Source organism: Syngnathus acus, chromosome 2, assembly GCF_901709675.1.
Source record: "Syngnathus acus chromosome 2, fSynAcu1.2, whole genome shotgun sequence".
Lineage (NCBI taxonomy): Eukaryota > Metazoa > Chordata > Actinopteri > Syngnathiformes > Syngnathidae > Syngnathus > Syngnathus acus.
In genome coordinates this window covers 7,036,693-7,055,719 of record NC_051088.1, presented here as the reverse complement: position 1 = coordinate 7,055,719, position 19,027 = coordinate 7,036,693, and the positions used below count along the sequence as shown (strand labels likewise).

At 44.2% G+C, this 19,027-nt stretch overlaps 3 protein-coding genes across 4 annotated transcripts in view; 2 read left to right on the top strand and 1 right to left on the bottom strand.

Moving 5' to 3' along the window:
* celsr3 (cadherin, EGF LAG seven-pass G-type receptor 3) overlaps nucleotides 1-3,229 on the top strand; it is a 54,589-nt gene extending 51,360 nt beyond the window's left edge. For both annotated transcript variants that reach the window (XM_037245813.1, XM_037245811.1), the window contains 3 exons: nucleotides 195-389; nucleotides 1,039-2,080; nucleotides 2,621-3,229. In XM_037245813.1, coding sequence (XP_037101708.1) covers nucleotides 195-389; nucleotides 1,039-2,080; nucleotides 2,621-2,648 — 1,265 coding nt within the window. In that variant the 3' untranslated portion in view covers nucleotides 2,649-3,229. The remainder of the gene's footprint in view (nucleotides 1-194; nucleotides 390-1,038; nucleotides 2,081-2,620) is intronic.
* Nucleotides 3,230-6,011: 2,782 nt separating this feature from the next.
* Nucleotides 6,012-9,970, bottom strand: LOC119119452. The gene is made up of 4 exons (XM_037245824.1): nucleotides 9,682-9,970; nucleotides 8,452-8,504; nucleotides 8,210-8,390; nucleotides 6,012-7,643 (listed from the first exon to the last, which is right to left on the bottom strand). Exons 1-4 carry the CDS (start codon nucleotides 9,884-9,886, stop codon nucleotides 7,324-7,326), a joined length of 759 nt encoding a protein of 252 aa, XP_037101719.1. The 5' UTR covers nucleotides 9,887-9,970; the 3' UTR covers nucleotides 6,012-7,323.
* A 416-nt stretch (nucleotides 9,971-10,386) lies between these two features.
* wdr6 (WD repeat domain 6) overlaps nucleotides 10,387-19,027 on the top strand; it is an 11,283-nt gene continuing 2,642 nt past the window's right edge. The window contains exons 1-5 of the mRNA XM_037245814.1: nucleotides 10,387-10,674; nucleotides 10,825-10,986; nucleotides 11,057-13,694; nucleotides 13,761-13,838; nucleotides 14,805-14,921. Of these exons, the coding sequence (XP_037101709.1) occupies nucleotides 10,563-10,674; nucleotides 10,825-10,986; nucleotides 11,057-13,694; nucleotides 13,761-13,838; nucleotides 14,805-14,921 (3,107 nt within the window). The 5' untranslated portion in view covers nucleotides 10,387-10,562. The remainder of the gene's footprint in view (nucleotides 10,675-10,824; nucleotides 10,987-11,056; nucleotides 13,695-13,760; nucleotides 13,839-14,804; nucleotides 14,922-19,027) is intronic.

The window sequence follows — 19,027 nt, the reverse complement described above, 5'->3', positions numbered from 1 at the left end:
ACAGTGAATAAGTTGTGTTTTTGCCTAATGGACACTTTAAATTTCACGTTTTAGTACTCTTAAAATGAATGACTCAATGAATGAACGAACAAACAAACAGATGACTGAATGATTTATTCATGTAAAATCTGTTGTTTTTCAATTTTACCGATAAAGTAAGCAGACCCTGACTGATCATTTGTGGTGTGTGACAGATCTGGATGGCAATGACCTCCTGTCCTATTGGCCCGCCTTGGAAGGATGCGATAAACACACCCTGCAAAAGTGGGGCTCCGAGCGCCCACTCGGCGCAGACGACAGTAAGGATGCAGCCAACAACAACCAAGCTGACGCAGCGCTCACCAGCGGCGACGAGAGCGGCCTCACGCAGCCACACAGGCACCGCAAGGGTGAGTTCAATCACGCGTAAGACCCGAGCCCGATGTCAGGGTTATGACAAAGCTTCCCAAAATAAACAGCACGGGTAATTAACAATATCACTTTATGTTCGTGTAATACTCTCTGGAGTAAAATAGTGAAATACAGACTCCACCTATGTATTTGCAGTTAGCTATTCACAAACTGACTAAGTTGTTTTTTTTTTTTCTGTGGAACCTTGTCTCAGCTCAGCGCTTCATTGTTTTGCCGTTACAATTTTTCACTATTCATAGCAGGGCTCAATTTATAGTAATTTTCTGTAAATGTGTGACGTCAGCGTGACAAAGCAAATTTGAAATGTGTATCTACTGGCAACCTTCTGCCTCTGAAGCCGGCAAACTTGTGCATCAATGTCATCCTGCATCAGCCATCAACACACAGGACAGTGTGCCGGAAAAATGCCGTTCTTGGTGGCCAGTGTGTAAAAAGGCTATTTTCTTATAACAGTGAGAGCTTAATTTGGGACTTCCGCAGGGTATATTACTAAAACCCATTGCAGTGATTCACAAATTGTTAACCTTGCTAGAAAATAAGAAAAAAAATGCTACATATGTTTTTTTTTCTGGTTTTTGAACATTATTTCTTCTTCAATTCTGCCCTCATGGCTCTCATGCTTTATAGGTATCCTCAAGAATCGTCTGGGCTGTCCCCCCGCCCTCCAGGGGCTTTCATCAGTGGGCCGGGGTGCCAGTGAGCTCAATTGGTACCGCACCTCAACCCTGGGCCACCGAGGTGTTCCTGCGGCCTCTTACGGTCGCATGTACTCTGCCTCAGCTGGTGCCGGAGGGGGTACGGGCTCCCTCTCGCAGCCAGGTTCTCGCTACTCATCCAGGGAGCATCTGGACTCACTGGCCCGGAGGCAGCTGTCTAGAGATCCTCTCGGGAGGCAAACAGTCGGGGGCTCGAGGGACCGGCTGGACTCTCGGGGATCCAGGGACAATCTGGACCTCTTACCCAGGAGGAGAGAACTGGGCCAGGGTGCAGGGCTGGCGGGGTTGGGGCTGGATCACCAGAGAATGTCGTCATCCAGGGAGAACCTGACCTCCTCTAGGGACAGACTGGACAACCATCACTCCGGTACCATCCACGCATCGCGAGAGGACTTGAGGGGAAATGGGGGCGCTATGGGCGGCGGCATAGAGGGAAACTTGAGCGGGTCCAGATCCCAGTTGAACATACAAACTCGGCGACAGGCTTCATCTCGAGAGCACCTGGCAGGTGCACTGATGAGCAGTAAATCGAAGGAGCAGCTGGAGGCCAATGGAGTGTCGGCACAGGCTCAACCCTGTCGCGAGTGGCTGCGCTCCCTGCCGCCCCGCCAACCCTTGCACCCTGACCAACCTCCGCCATCTTCCCCGCCTCCGCCCATCTCGGAGGAGCCCCAGCAAGAGCCCTTCTCCTTGTCGGATCACGGTCGAGGACGCCTGGACTCTTCATGTAGGTACCCCGGTCAGACGGCCACGCCTGGCACGGGTGTGAACCCTCTGGGGAGACAACCTTCTAGCGAGCACCTGGATATTCTCTCCTCTATCCTTGCATCCTTTAACCCCTCTGTCCTCACACCTCCAAACGCTGCCTCCAACCCTGGGTCCAATGGCCCCTCCCCCTCCCTGCCACAGTCTGCCACCTCCCACAGCATATCAGAAGTTTCCCCTGACTCGGAGTAAGTGTCCTCTTCATTTGTCTCAACATGATGTCCTTTAACCAAGCATATAAAAATTATGTCTTATTTTGATTGCACACATTTTTAAATGATTGCAATGACAAAATTCATTGATTAAAATGTACACAAAATGTGAGTTTCATTCAAACAGAAATATCCCACTATAATTGGGTAAAAAAAGAGCGTAAGGACAGAATGTTTGATGTTCTCTTCATGTTTCCGTGATTCTTTAGCTCATACCTCTCACATTCCACACATTTCGTGGCTCCTTGAAGACTGTAAATTGAGCATTGATGTGACCCTCTTGTTTCTCTATATCTACCATTAATGAGGATGCGCTATACATAAAATGGTGTTTTAGGTTTTAATTGTATTTCTTATATTGAACCGATTATTCATTTGCTTTAAGGCAGCATCACAGCATTCATTGGTCATTTTTAAGGCAATTATCAATATTTTATCAAATATTTTGTACAAAAAGAAAATCGAAAAATAAAATCATTTGCAACTGAAATTAATCTGATCTTCTTTCCATCTCAGAGCGAACAGAAGCGAAGGACAGTCTTGATGGCAGCCTCAGTATTCCTCGACGCATTCCGAGAACAAGGTGAACCAGCGATGCATTGGAGGACTAAAATACAGCTTTGGACACAGGTGACTTAGTGTGGGAAAATAAGAAGATGCCAACTTTGATGGTCCAGAGGACAAAAACTGTTTACAAAATATCGCAGTCAGATGTAGACCGAATCCATCTAAAATCGGGGAAAAAACTGTACATACTAAAACATTTTTATACATTTTGTATCTTTTTCATTGGAGACTAAGCTGTCTCTTGTGATGTTTTCTTTTTTGTAATGTCCGTGTGAGCGAGGTTTGTGCGAGTGAGCTGTATTTAATTCACAAAAAAACATATCTCATCTAATTTGCGTGGTAATTGCAAATGGCATAATAACATCTGATGAGAAACCGCAAGACATAGTTGGAGGGAAACTATCAGCATCGGTGGGTGATGTGTAAATAGACCGTTATCATTATAAGTGAAGAGATTTGAATGGAACGAGATGATTGTAGGGTGGGAGACAATGTTGAGGGTGCCACGTGAGGTTTCAGGGTCTGACCATTAAAGCTCCGTCACAAGTTGTCATGAGATTGTGATGTTTTGTGATCAAAGTTCCGCCGTTAAATGAATGTGACCTTGTCGTCTGTCGACCTTCCGTGCCTGGGCCGTGTCCGTGTACGTGCGGCGTCACATCCTCAGTGGGTGAGGGTTGACACCAGCCTGCCTCTCTTCAATTTGGCATTAAGCCACAGCAGTTTTTCATAATTTACTGTTTTTGCATAACAACTCAACCTGCCTCAAGAGACAGAACCGACGCATTCAAGCCAAAGGGAAAATGATCCCAAAGCTATTTTTAGGCATCGGATTCACGCAACACTAATGATGAGAAGATAAATTGAAGATGCATGGATGACTACAATTAATCAGTTACAAGATTCATTATAAAAACATCAATTCTGCATTATATTGAAATGTGTAGAATTAAATTCAAATTATAATAATAATTTAAATATGCGTAATTAATTCAACATTATGTCATGGGCCTTATTGATTGATGGATGGCAGATTATTTTTAAATTATCCCCCCAAATATTACAGATTATTGCAATGACAACAAGGGCATTTATTGTCATTGTATGATTTTCCATTTAAATATTAATAAATTATCTTTAATTTTTTTTTTTTTAAAGAAATTTTCAGTGGAAAAAAACAACATTTGTGGGTCGCCACCAATTTAGGTCGTCAAACTACTGTACGAGTCGTAAACAGTGTTCACTTTCCATGGCAGCGATGTAACTCGAATTTGTCAGAATGTGACTAATGCAGTAATTACACTAAACGTTTGTAAGAAACTACTTCTGTTCTATACGTATAAAACACTCAAATGAAAAATAATGTAACTAGGATGTTAACAGAGCGTGCCTTCTCGTGACACGTGACAACGTATTCTTACATTAGCCAGATAGCAGGTGAAGCCGAGGGCTCTTCTGTCCCACACAGGAGCGAAAGGACTGAGTCTGCACAAACTCAAACGAGCTCTCGATTAATTTTGAGACATTTAAATGCTGAATTGCATCATTGGCACGGTTCCAACACACTTTCTTTCACCATCTGCTGGACACCTGCACTGAAATTAAATCACTCCTAACTGCCATCCAGGATAATGACCAAGTTTAGTGTAAACAAGTGGACTTAGATTTGGCCTGTCAGTATGAGTAGTTCAGCTTGCTGCCAAGAGTATTAATGAAGTGAGGGAAAAGACTTTCCTGCAATTTGAACTTCTGTCTGAAGGCCGGTTTAGTCTCCTACCCGGTGAATTCTGCACTGCGGCTGCACCATTTGCACAGGATAAGATATCAGTTGTATCTCTACGGGCTTTTGACATGCAGCTCTGTTTCATCATAACAGCCACTGCTGTTCTCACTCCTGCAGGAGGAAGCACAACCCTCACAAATTATGACTTCTTTTCCCCTTCAAAAAGCTACATTGTACTGAGAAGCTCGGACACAAATGTGTACATCATCATCATAGTTTTTACCTTTGATACGAAAATGTGGTGGCATTGTACAAAAAAGCAAAACACTACACAGACTGCAAAATCACAAAGCTAGAGTCTGACAATATTGGGTGACGCATCGTGATGGAAGTTTTTCTGCAACCTTCCACTGTACTTAACACTCATGGCGATAATCTTCAATGGTATTTGCATCCATGCAAATCAAACTTTTCTTTAGAAAACTGCATTGTACGGCTATGATGCCAACATCATCTTCTTCATGGATGTAAATATTGTTGAAAGTGATCATTTCCGCCCCGCCCACCCCTTCCTCTCTTGATTTGATGCAGATCCAAGGTTGACTTTGAATTATATCTGTTTTGTTTTAATGCAATGTTTAGGAATACTCAATTACAGCAAGGAGGCAATATGGTTGAATCAAGAACAGAATTTCTCAGAACGACACACGAATGAGGCAGTAATGAACGGCAATGTCTGTGATGCATTTGTGTTTACAATTGGATGCCACATTCCCTGCACTCAGCAAGCAGATTGCGGCATGAAACCATCACAGTTTCTGTTACCATGGATACAACAGAAATGTTGAACATTAAAAAAAAAAAAAATTATACACAGGTTTTTTTTTTGTGTGTGTGTGGTGGTGGGGGGGGGTGTAATACCTGATCTGTGTGGGTCCATTATATGATTACTATTTACTAAATAAAAACAAAAAGTCTGTCTGGAATCTAATAATGAGGGCTAAAAGTGTGACAGCAATAAGGAGTTTGGAGCTAATGTTAGAATTTCTTTAAATCAATGAATTGGCCTCTCAATATTTACAATAAGGGATGAACTCAATTTGACCACGTAAAGCACTGGTGTCCAAACTATAGCATGCGGGCCATTTAGTGGCCCGTGGCATAAATAAAAAAATACATATTTGGCATGACCTACAATGCTATTTAATAAAAGGTATGTGGGTGTGAGCAATAGTTAGAAATGTGGTTGTTGGAAAAGTGTGCTATATGAGCGATATACCAAATATATAGTGAAATGCCACTATAACTTTTAATAAAGGTTTTCTAAAATAATAAAATATATTTGCGGAATAAAGCTATGGTGATAATTTTTGTTTCAGAAACAAAAATGGTTCTATTTGGATCTATTCTAGTGGGCTGCAGGGTCGCGGGCCAATCCAAAACTAACAAAAAAAATCATAAACTGTTTGCCTTATCTTACCTTGACATAGCCGTTTTTCAAAATGGCATTGCATTAACAATTGTACCATATTTAAAAAGTTGTATTGAAAAAAATAATTAGTTCCGTCCTTACATTTTTCTGTATGCAGACCTCGGAGAAAAGAGTTTGGACACCTCTGCTGTAAGGTGGATTTATTCATTACATTGGGGTCTTTTTGGTTGTTTTTGGTACATTTCAAAGTTATACATGCACATACAAGCCGCAATGTGAGGCAAGGTTGTCCATATAAGAATGCTGGCAGAAGCAAATATGATGCGAGTACCACAGGCACACGTGACAAAAACATATACTGCCATGCAAAACTTGAAAAGCTGTTCAGTGGCTTTTCTGGCTGTCCTGTCTGAGGAGAGTAACTCACACATCAGAGAAAGCGTAGAAATATGATTTTGGTTAACTTGGTAACAACTGCATTAGTGCAAGCAATTTGGATCCTTGGAAAAGCAGAATGGGTGACCAAAATCTTTCAACGCATTACACTAGCTAATTACTATTTTGTCTAAGCTTATTAACAAGCTAGCATTATCGAGCTCATTAGCGTGATATCGTGAGTTGGGTTGTGCCACAGATTAATTGTTGAGACAACAGGTCCTTGACAACAGGAAATATTAGTACGTAATAGAAATAATCTGTTCCAGGATCAAAGTGTCACCACAGGCAATAGAGTACTTCAAGAAACAATTAAACATACTTAACTGCCATACACATTGCAATTTTATCCACTACATTTAGGTTTTAATACTGAATTGATCATCAGGGGCAGATTCCAATGTAAAGGTCCACTGAATCCAGAAAACTATGTTGATATCGTTTGAAGACTACTTGGGTGCCATCGTCAAGATTGCCACAATTTGACCCAAGTTATTATATGGTAAACATATCTGCCTCACAGTACTGTGGTTCAGGTTTCAAATCTTGGCTTTGGGTTTCTTCTGTGGAGATTGCATGTTCTTTTCTTGCTGATGTGGTTTTCTGTGTACTCGAAATTCCATCAAAATGCATTTTAATTCAAGATACTAAATTGGTCCAATAGTGGTCAATGGTTGTTCATCTATGTGTGCGTTGCTATTGATTGGCTACCAATCAAGGGAATACCCTTCAGTTTGCTCAAAGCTGGGCTGGGCTCCTAATAAGGGTAGGGAAAAAAATTTATGTATGGCTGAATTTTACTCATAATTTACTTTATCTGAGGTTTGAACTCTCAGACTTGCCAACTTTCTGGTGTAGCTCACTTAAGAAGTAAATAATAATAATTTAAAAAAAAAGCGGGCCTGATATCGTAGCTTGCTCTACTCAAGCAAATGTTCCCCTTGTGCAGGATAGACTGATGAGGCGAAGAACAGTCTAAGCATTCAGGTACAAAACCATACATTAAAATACTTCGAGGGCATGTGGGACAAGCGCTTAAATGGCTAAAAGTAAAAACTCGGCTCATCCCGTGGGATCGGGGCCTCTCTCTTCGTCGCTGGTGTCGGGGGAAGATGGCGGCACAACCTCTCCCATCCTCTTTAGTTTGGCCTTGTAGTAGTTCTTCTTCATCCTGAAGGCTTTCACCTTCTGGCGAGCTGCTCGTGTCTTCTCCCTCACCAGCTCCTGCTCCCACGCCAGCACTTTCATCCTGTTCTCCCACTCTAGCAGCTTCATGTGCTGCTGTTGCTCCAGGACTTCTGCCCTCTGCTGGTGATCCGCCGCTTCCTGTGTCCGGCCGCCTACCGGCGGGATGAGACGCTGGGTGACAAAGCCGGAGGTCCCTGGGGGAGGGGGCAAGTATTCAGCATACAGACAAGAGATTTCCCTCTAGTTAAGGAACAATGTGAAGTGAATGAATTGGGGTCAATATGTCACCATCATAAAGTCTTTATTAACTGTACAGCGGGGTGATAAATCACATTTGTTAGTCATAAGTGTCAAGTCTTAACTTTCAATTTTCATGCATGTCCCCAGTTAATGTGGCAACAATCAAGCAAGCAAGCCAAGTCACGTCTCCACTAAATTTCAAACAAGTTATAAGTCAAGTCATTTTTTCTTTTTTTAAAATGGTGCCTTGACTTGAGAGTTTAATTTGTTCGGTGACCACAATCATAATACAAATCACATCTTTTGCGGCTACCATCTTGATTTTTGTTTACAATTTAAAGTTTAAAAAAAAAAAGTCCAGCAACATTTCATTGCTCGATAAACAAGAGTTGGGTCATTTGTAAGTCAAGGCACCACCATAAATTCAAACATTCACCACTTTGCACTCAGTAGCTGTTGCTATTCTCTCTCCCCCGATGTACTGTAATATTTGATTTGGTGTCAAAGTGACTGTATCTACCTGCTGCTGTAAAGTAGGCAGCAGGGAAGGATGCATCCTGCAGCTCAGTATTGTGGAGACTGGAGTTTGACACGGGGCTGTGTTGCGGATCTGACCAGTCGTTCCCTGGTAGTCTATCCAGGTCGTGACGTTGCAGGCAGATAGCCACGTGGTCCTTGCTGTCTTCAGTCTGTGCATCACACTGAGGTGAAAGAATACTTCATCTACAGTTTTGGTTAGAACAATTGTTTTAAGGTAGTTACCCGATTCAAGCTGCCGTTCATCTGCCCTGCAGCATTTATCATCCTTAAGTTGCCTGTTTGACAGAACAAGAGAGGAGGAGCGCAAGTAATTGTGTTTGTGGAAACCAGTGGGCAGAGCATGTACAACCCGCCCTACAAGAAATAACATTGTTTACTATTATACTGTATTTACTATACTACTTTTACAAATACTGTAAAATACAGTATTAATACAAAGCATCTTAATATCTTGGACCACATTGAGACAATATTCGATGATTGAAATTTGGTGACCTGCTGAAAAATGCTGTATCAACGCATGGTGATTATCAGAAATTGCATGGGCACTCATTTTGGGTGGGAACATGGGTGGTTTTGCCAAAGTAAGCAGAGCTGCAAATGTTAAGGTTTTTGATAAACAGCACTTAGTTGATTGCTCCAAGCACTTTTTCTCATTAAGTTAGCCACGAGTCCTGACACAAATCGCAAAAATACGCAAAAACGTTGCTTCTGAAAGTATTTACATTTGCCTATTTTGATCAGTACAATACATACTATCACCCCAAAACACTTTAATATAATTTCAAACAAATCTTACAACAATACCCCTAAAAACAAATGCCTTACAAATTATTTAATTTTCATAAAACTTCACCTGAAGTGTGCACGCACATGCGAGGAAGATTTTCTCTAGGAATACGAAGATATTAAGTCTTTGGTCGGAATGTATCACTTCTTTGACATCAATTACTACTTTCCTTTTCACCAGAACTTTGGTGCCATCTTGTGGCATCTTAGGACATTACATAATGTGTATAAAAGAAGAGAACTGTGACTAGTGTTTATAGTAAAGCATGTGTGGGTAAGACTTAACTAATTCTTGATCATTGAGGGTATTTGGGGTGGGGGGGTGGGGGGTGCCAGAGGCAGTTAAATTGCACGTTTTGGCTTACTAAATGCCCGCTAGATGGTAGTGACCTATTAATTAGCACTGACTAGTACTGTTCATTGACAGCACAGCTTGGCATTAACGCACCATATCTGAGATGAAAAATATACAAATTATAATATACTCATAATGCCGTGTAAACCTTAATTTAGCAGTTTCATCGTAGAATAACAACTACGCGTAGTGTCGTGATTGTGTGGCAGTAAGCAGCATAATGACACGCCGAGAATGCACGTAATTATTATTGCACAGGATTGTTTCCTCCCGTCTGTTTCCTAGTTTGACATGTGAAGCTTATCTACCTTCCACAAGCTTGCGCACCGCCGCTTTGTGTCCAGCTCCCCCTGCGTGGCTGGTGAGAGCAGCCTCGCCCATGGTCTGAAGTTTAATGGATTTACAACAGGCCCGACATCGAGCGAAGTGAATGTCATGGGTGTCCTTAACCAGCCAGTCTTTGTAAGCCTCCTTGGAAAGCCAGGACTCCTGAAATTTGCACTTCCCAGGCATGGTCGAAGGAGAAGTTAGCTGGAACGCTATTCCACGGAGCTTCAGCTTCTAACGGCGCATTTAAGTTCACTCGGAAAGGGGCAATTTCTCATTACTGCTTCACTGCGCCATTTAATATTTGTAGAGTTTTATTAACCCTTGCATTATCAATGCAGCGATACTCGCCCATTTAAACATTATTCAGTGTCGACCTACTCATGATCCACTCATTTAATTAATTGAAAGTCACATCGGAGTGGCATCTACTGTTGTTGCTTATGAAACTATGGCTTTACTAATCCAGTTTTCAAATCAAATATGAAATCCACAAAGAATGGGGGGGAAAGGGTTTTTTTGTAAGAACGTGCCGCATAGTGATTATAACGACTCTTCTGTTTTAACCAAACATCCTTAAAAGCCTCACAACGCAGTCGACCGCTTACACGTGACTCATTGTGTCCAATAGAAATTGATCTTCAGTATTTCCAACCAGTCAGCAACCAAGAACCCCTGTGAGAGGTCTGATTGGTCATAACGCGGCACAACACGGAAGACGGAAAACGATCACGCTGAAAACTTGAAAATAGAAATATTTTGAAACGTCTCCTGTCTATTCTCAAGATACCTTGTGGGCAAAATGCAAACCGTAAACGTTACTTTTTGCAGTCTCACATAAACTAACTCATGCTTAAGCAAGATGTCCGCGTCTTCAAAATGCTCCACTCCAGATCACTTGAAGATGGAGACAGCAGCGTTACTGGCCCCGATCACAGCTCTGGAATTCTTCCAGGACACGTTTCTACTCACAGGTAGGCATTCCTTCCACTGCACAAATTATTATTTTCCTCCTGCAAACCTCTGGTGTCCCTATACTTTTGTCCCCGATGTATTGGGAAACTCCAGCATTATTAAAAAATGTTTTTGCAGTGCAAATGCAGTTCTAATTTCATTGTTGTCAGGTGAGGGTCCAGTGTTGACGGTGTACAATCTACTGCCTGAACCTAAAGCATGTACCTCAGCACCGGTGCTTCAACAGCACCGCATCCACGGGATAAGACCAAGAGTCTTGTCGACTGCTTCACAGCAGAATTCGTTCACAGAATGTTGCAGAGAAACTAAAGGTAAGCTAAACTTTTATGCTTTGCATTCATTACATCTGATGACCACGATCCCCCTCTCCTCACTCCCCAGACCTGAGCGCCACACTTCAACCCAACTCCTATGATCTAGCTGTGTTTGGAGGAAAGGCAGTCAGGCTTGTGAAACTACATTTGGATGTCTCTGCTGTGGAGCCTGTGCACTTGGAGATACTGAGCCCTCTTGTAGAGCTCCAGGACTGGGCTCTTGATATCCGCTGGCTATGTGAAGATGAGCAGTCTCTCCTGTGTGTGGCTGTTGCCCATAACGGTGCCCTTCTCCTAGACATCAGCTCAGGGAATGCCTTAGCTCAACGCTCGTGTCTGGAAGGGTGTCTGCTGTACTCTGCTCTCCTTGTGGTGCACAAATCTTGGGCAGATACTGTTCTGATAGGAGGGACCGTTTTCAACCAGCTGGTTCTCTGGAAGCCTGGAGGAGGAGAGAGTAATAAAAAAGCTCCGGTGGAAAGGCGTTTGCTGGGACACACCGGTGTTATCTTCAGCATCTCTTACCTCCTGGAGAAAGGATTGCTGGCATCAGCTTCCGATGACCGCAGTGTCAGGGTGTGGGCTGTTGGTGCTTTAGGGGGCTCTGGAGGGAACTGTGGTGACTTGAAGCCAACGTGCTTAAGGGTGCTTTTTGGACACCAAGCAAGGGTCTTCTCAGTGTTCCTCTCCCCAAGCAGAGTGTTTAGCGCTGGGGAAGATGGAACATGCTTAATTTGGGACTGGGCTGGAGTTGGGACAGTGCTTCGCACTTTGAAGGGACATCGAGCGGGTGGTATTCGAGCGCTGGCGGTCGGTGCGGGAAGGGATGACACAGGCAGGTGGGTGGCAACCGGGGGAGCGGATGGAGGGGTGAGGTTGTGGAAGGTTGAAGACAATGAAGAGGAAGACACTGCGACAAAGACAATAACAGACTTGGAGTTCTCTGGTCAAGGCATGCCTAAAGTAGTTTGTGTCACAGAAGGCGAAGCTCACACGGAAAATTGGAACCAGTGTAGGATTGTGGTTTGTACTGACCAAGGATTTGTTTACCAGTACGGTGACGGCCGCTGGGAGTTGTTATGGCAAGGTTCTCCTGAGTTTCAGTCCTACTGCGTAATGGAAACTGTGGCCTTTAGAGTGAAAGACTCAACAAGCAGAGCTAATTTATGTGCTGTTGGGAGCCTGAGCGGAGTATTAGAGGTCTTTCTCATCTCTCATCCTCACAATAGCATTGTCCTCCAAGCTGGATCAGGAAAGATTCACAGTCTTACTTGGCAGCAATGTGATCCAAATGTGTATTTGCTAGCGTCAGGTGCTGAAGGACGAGTCCATCGCTGGTGTATTGGTGTGAGCTTCAATGAGACCGGTACTCCCTCTCTCTGGGTAAAATGCTGCCCTGCATTTGCCCTGCCTGCTTGTGCCAAACGTTGGCTGACGGCTGCCGTGCGCCTCCCTTACAAGTCAAAGCGGGCTCTGTGGGTGTGTGGAGACAGAAGAGGGTCCCTGCTTTTGTTTCAGGAAGACCAGGAGCAGGTGTGTGAGAAAGAGACGACTCAAAGAACTCATGAAAGGGATGGAACACTGATAGAGACAGAGAGGCCAGAGGAACACAAAGGCCAGCCGTTGTCTCCACTAAGCTGCTTGTTTGGTGTCCATGGAAAACAAGGTGTCACATCAGTCTGTGAATCTCAGGGACTTCTCTACAGTACTGGGAGGGATGGCTGTGTGCGGATTTCTAGAGTGCATTACGTACACAAAGAACAAGATGAGGGAAGTGGTAAGGTCCTTCAGCTGGAGGTTCTGAGAGTCCAGCGGGCTTGCAAAGGTATGGAGTGGCTGGAAAGGGCTTTGATCATGGCACCTCACAACTCTGCAGAGAATGGACTTCGAAATGAATTTGAAAGGCTAAATGTGATCGAGGAGGACCAAGAAGAGGGGTTAAAGCTAGAGAACAAGGGAACAGAAGTCCGCTTTGTCATTTTTGGCTTTCATGCCACCCAGTTTGTAGTTTGGGATCCGGTAAAGCAGGAGAGGCTCTTAACGGTGCCTTGTGGCGGTGGCCATCGCTCTTGGAGTTTCTGGCCGATCCACAGTGGAGTTTGGTCTGGATACGGGGCTCTGGTTTTCATCAGGCAGGGGTCCGTCCTGGCTTCCGAGCCCCCCGTAGGCTCATCAAGCTGGTCGGGCAGGGCAGCGTGGAATGAGGGATGGAGCCTGAGGGAGGGCATCCATGGGAGGGGGATCGGGTGTGTTTGCCGGTTGGGGAGCATTTGGGTTCAGAAGGACTGTACAGCAGACAGAGCAGGAAGATTGAAGTCGGATGGGGTTCAAGTTGAGGAGCAGTGGGAAGTGATAGTGACGGGTGGAGAAGACACAAGCTTAACAGTTTTGGCCATACACCCCAATTCTGGTAGCGTTACAGTCCTCTCCGTTATTACCGACCACATCTCAAGCGTACGCGCCATGGTGGCGCTTCCTCATCAAGACAGACAGAGATTTCCTACCCATGCCCGGACCCTCTCCGCCCTTTTGATATCAGCCAGCGGGCGAGCTCAATTACAGTGTTACCGGTTGTGCCTCGGCTGGAACAAGCAGAGACTGGCTCCCTTCTGCCAGGTGGTGCAGGTGGCCAGTCACCGATTGGATGAACACTGGGAGAGGAAGAGGAACAGACACAAGATGGTGAAAATGGACCCGGAAACGAGGCAAGTCACAAGAGCATAAATTACTATAAAAACTGCTACTGTAACATCATGGCTGTGCGTTTTCAGATATATGTCCATGATGGTGGTTGACCACAACTCAGATGCTGTTCTTGTGGCTCTTGCCTGCAGTGACGGTGCAGTCAGGTTAGTAATGTTGCAACAAATACTGTACCAGAGCTCTGATCAGTGCTTCTCAATTACACTACTGGTCAAAAGTTTGGGGTCACTTCGAAATTCCCTTGTATTGAATCTTCACTAGGCCTTTCTGATGGGCGTCTGTCACTAACCTAGGCCTGTCACATTTTTTAGAATGATACGGTTTCACAGAGACTATCATGATAAATCATTATATTGCAATATTTTTTATGCTGTTGATATGATAAAGCATCTTAAATTACGTACCTATATCCTTGTCAAGAGCAAATAATAATTGTCAAGACTATTGAACTTTATTTATCCAAGATATTACTTATTTTTAAATGACATCATTATTAAAGTGCAGCTTGCACTTATAGAATTAACCATAAGTACAGTGAGCTTTAAAGCGTAGCTTTACGGTGTGTACAGAGATACACTACTGTTTAAAAGTTTGGGGTCACAGAGACTATTTAGTGTTTAACATGAAAATTAACCCAATTGTGCATGTGTGTGTATATGTGCATGTGTTTTTGTGTGCAAATTTGTGGAAAAACCCATGGCTAGTTATATCAAAAATAAAAACATCTGTATCAGCCTTCCCAGGTCGCCATTGTAAATGAGAAAGTGTTCTCAATTGGCTTACCTGGTAAAACATTAAATTAAAAAAAAAATCAAATAATCACTCTAAACAGATTTTGGTATTTGTATGCAGTCTCAAAAGCTCTACCGAGAATCTGATTTCGATTACACATTAGGACAATTACATTTCTTTTAACAGAAATACTTTGAAATTTTCAGTTTTTTAATGTGCATTCTTCTGATCTGGATGCACTTTTTAGCGAGTTGATCATAGATTGGTAGCCTTTTAACCATCAATGGTTGTTTCAACCCTGCACACTCTGTTGTTTCGTTAAAGTCCTATTTGTTTTGAATCAATGTCAGTTCCTCAATGCCATTGCTCTCTTTTTTTAGATTGTTCTCCGTCAGTGAAGTGAAACACCAAATTGATTTGGTGTGGGAGAGGTTTTACCACCAGCGGTGTGTGCTCAGCGTCGCTACCTGTAGCCTACAGGATGGAAAAGGCAACAGGTAGCACATTGTTTCTGTCTTTCACACCTGACTGTTTTTACAGTAATATAACTCATGCTGTAAAAAATTGTTTCTGTCTTTCACACCTGACTTTTTTTAGATTAATACAACTCATGCTGTAAAAAATATAAATGTAAATATTATGGGGAGGGATTTGTATCAAAACCATTGACACAAATACTACATCCACAATTTTCATATGTTTCACATCTCTAAATATTTCAAAACTTTGGGGTCACTTAGAAATGTCCTTATTTTTTAAATAAAATTGCTTTTTTTTTTCCAATGTTTTAAGAGGTTACACACACACACACACACATCATCATCATCATCGGCGGTCACTCGGGACGAGTATGACTGTCTTCTTCTCAGGGTCGTCTACTTGTGGGTCCGCAGGTGGGCGTAGAGGCCGATCCGGGATCCACATATTTTTGTGCAGTGTGGGCAGGGGAAAGTGGTGGTGGGTTGTGGTCGTGCTGGAGCCTGTTTTTGTCTTTCCTTTCGGAGTTGTCGTTTGGTTTCTGCGACACGGCGGAATTCCTTTTCGTGATGTGCTGCACCTTCTTGCTCCGCTGCCCTCCAGCAGTTCCTGTTCAAGGCGATGCGCTCCCAGTCCCGAGATGTTATTTGGAATTTCTTGAGATTGGTCTTGAGGTTGTCCTTAAAACGTTTCTTTTGCCCGCCCGGGGCTCGCGGACCTCTCTCCAGCTGGGAGTATAACATCTGTTTGGGGAGGCGGGTGTCAGCCATGCGGATGAGATGTCCTGTCCATCGGAGTTGGTGCTGCATTATTAAGGTGGTGATGCTCGGTATCCTGGCTTCCTCCAGAACGCTGATGTTTGTGCGTCTGTCCTCCCATTTGATCCTGAGTATTTTCCTCAAGGTTCTCTGGTGGTGTTGTTCAAGAGCTCTTAGGTGCCTGCTGTAGGTTGTCCATGATTCTGCCCCGTAAAGTAAGGTGGGGAGAACCACAGCTTTGTAAACCAGGAGCTTGGTGTCAACCCGGAGGTCTCTGTCTTCAAAGACTCTTTTCCGGAGTCTGGCATACGCTCCACTGGCACAGCTCAGGCGATGGTTGACCTCAGAGTCAATGTCCGCTTTGGAGGAGAGAAAGCAGCCGAGGTAGGGGAAATGGTGAACATATTCAAGTGCAGTGTTGTCCACATTTATGATGGGCGGAGTAGATGGCTGGTTGGGTGGGGGTTGATGTAGCACCTGGGTCTTCTTGATGTTCACGGTCAGACCCAGGGCTCTGTATGCCTTAGCGAAGGAGTTCAGGATGCCCTGGAGGTCTTCTGCAGAGTGTGCTGCAATGGCATTATCGTCTGCATACTGGAGCTCCACGACCGTGGTGGTTCTGATCTTGGTTTTGGCTTTGAACCTGTTAAGGTTGAAGAGCCTGCCATCAGTCCTGTACCATATTGGGATTCCGTGTGGTAGTTCTTTGTTGATGAGGTGGAGTATGGCGGCAATGAAGACAGAGAACAGGGTGGGTGCAATAATGCATCCCTGTTTAACCCCTGTCTCTACAGTGAAAGGCTCAGTCAAGGAGCTGTTGTTGAGCACTGTGGCTGTCATTCCGTCATGTAATAAACGCAGTATTCTGACGTATTTGTCCGGGCAACCGTACCTCAGAAGGATGCTCCATAGGGCCTGGCGATCCACCGTGTCAAAGGCTTTTGTAAGGTCTATGAAAGCCATGAACAAAGGCTGTTTATGCTCACGGCATTTCTCCTGGAGTTGGCGTGCTGTAAAAATCATGTCTGCAGTGCCTCTAGATGGGCGAAAACCGCACTGCGATTCTGGGAGAATTTCCTCAGACAGTGGCAGTAGGCGATTGGCAAGAACACGAGCAAGTACCGTTTTTTTCCGTGTATAATGCGCAAAATTTAACTAATTTATTGTCCTAAAATCTGGGGTGCGCATTATACATGGGTACAAATTTTTTTTAATTTTTTTTTTTAAAAAGTTTTTTTTTTTTTTTTTTTTTTTTTTAAGAAAATCATGGTACAACAAAACCAACAACAGGACTGACCGACAATAGTGTGTTTGTACTGTGCTCTGGTCATTTCGTCAAAGAAGGGATAATAGTCCTCTTCTCTTCTTGACTGACAATGAATGTGATAGTTTAATACAATCAGCAAATAACAAAATGCGTATTACAGGTAATATTTTACTTCACAACACTTTGCCATGTTCCTTTCGTCTCTGCTGTTCACTTCAAACACGCTCCATACGAACGCAATGCTCTCGTATCAGACGCTTGCTCGATCACCTGCTCGTTTGCTGTCACAATGTACCCTACACAAATCCGAAACATTTGTTGCGGCTCCGAGTCACGACGAGGGGCAAGTTTTGGTTTCCAAGGGTGTTTTTATTCCTCTTCAACGTCTCTCCCATACAGAGCCGCCTTTTTCACATGTCCGCACGTCACTTTCCTCTCTTTTCATCTGATCGCGGTGGTGCCTTTACGGGCAGTCGGAGAAATCAACGCCAACAAAAAAAAAATACATCCAGCCTAGTTAAGACCATACCAAAGACTATAAAAATGGGACCCATTGCCTCCCTGCGTGTGTGACGATCATTGGGACTTAAAAAAAAAAAAAAAAAAAAAAAAAATTGGGTGCGTATTATACATGGGTACAGGCTTTTTTCCAGCATCAACATGCCATTTTTAGGGTGCGTATTATACATGGGGGCGCATTATACACGGAAAAAAACGGTACTTTGCCAACTGTTGAAAGGAGCGAGATGCCCCTATAGTTTCCGCAATCCGCTTTGTCCCCTTTCTTGAAAATGGTCACTATCAGAGCATCCCTGTGCTCCGAGGGGAGTACTTCTTTTTCCCAGACCTTCAGAAAGAGGGAATGGAGGTGGCGCTGGAGCTCTAGTCCACCTTCCTTTAGGACCTCAGCTGGGATCCCATCTGGCCCAGAGGCCTTGTTGTTCTTCAGGCTCCTGATGGCATCTTGGACCTCTACTAAAGTGGGAGGTTCACCCATGTCTTCCCTGATGGGACTCTGAGGGATGTGACTGAGGAAATCTGACTGAGTTGTGCTGTCACGGTTGAGGAGTTCCTGAAAGTGCTCTCTCCACCGGTTGTTTATGGACTCATTGTCCTTCAACAGCTCCTGCCCGTCTTTAGAGCGTAGGGTTTTTTGGCCGCGATGGCTTGGGCCGTAGACAGCCTTAGTAGCGCTGAAAAAGCCTCTGGTGTCACCAGAGTCTGCCAAACTCTGGATTTCCAGTGCCCTTTCTGTCCACCAGGAGTTTTTAATCTGTCTCACCCGGCTCTGGACGTCAGCCTTGGCTCTGGAGTGAGCCTGTCTCTTTGCTGTGCAGGTGATGTCATTTTGCCAGACACGAAAGGTTTCCCTTTTCTTGGAGATGAGCTGTTCTATCTCTGTGTCGTTCTCATCAAACCAGTCCTGATGCTTTCTGGCCTTGTACCCGAGAGTGGCACGGCAGGTGTCGAGGATGGAAGACTTGAGCAGGCTCCAGTGTTCTTCAATGTCCTCAGGGTATTCCTGATTGAGGCTTTCTCCAAGAGAGGCCTGAAACAGCTGCAGGGCGGCAATGTTGTTCAGGGTCTCAAAGTTTAGTCTCTGCCGGCTCAGCTTCTTTTGCAGTCTCCTCTTCCTCTTGAGTCTGATGGACATCGTGGATCGTATCAGGCGGTGATCTGTCCAGCAGGCCTCTGAATCCATCATGGCTTTTGTGATGCTCACGTCGCGCTGATCCCTGGCTCTGACAATGACATAGTCAATAAGATGCCATTGTTTAGAGCGAGGGTGTCTCCATGAACCCTTGAGTTTGTTCTTCTGGCGAAAGATGGTATTGGTGATGGTAAGGTCGTATTGAGCACATTTGCTAAGAAGCAAAACCCCGTTGGAGTTGATGTTTCCAATGCCTTCCTTTCCAATGGTGCCCTTCCAGAGGTGGTGGTCCCGGCCCACTCTGGCATTGAAATCTCCCAATATAATAATCTTGTCCTCTTTGGGGATTTTTGACAATACCTCATCCAGACAGGCATAGAAGGCCTCTTTTTTGTCCTCATCGGAAACAAGGGTAGGTGCATAAGCACTAAGAACTGTTGCCGTCTGGTT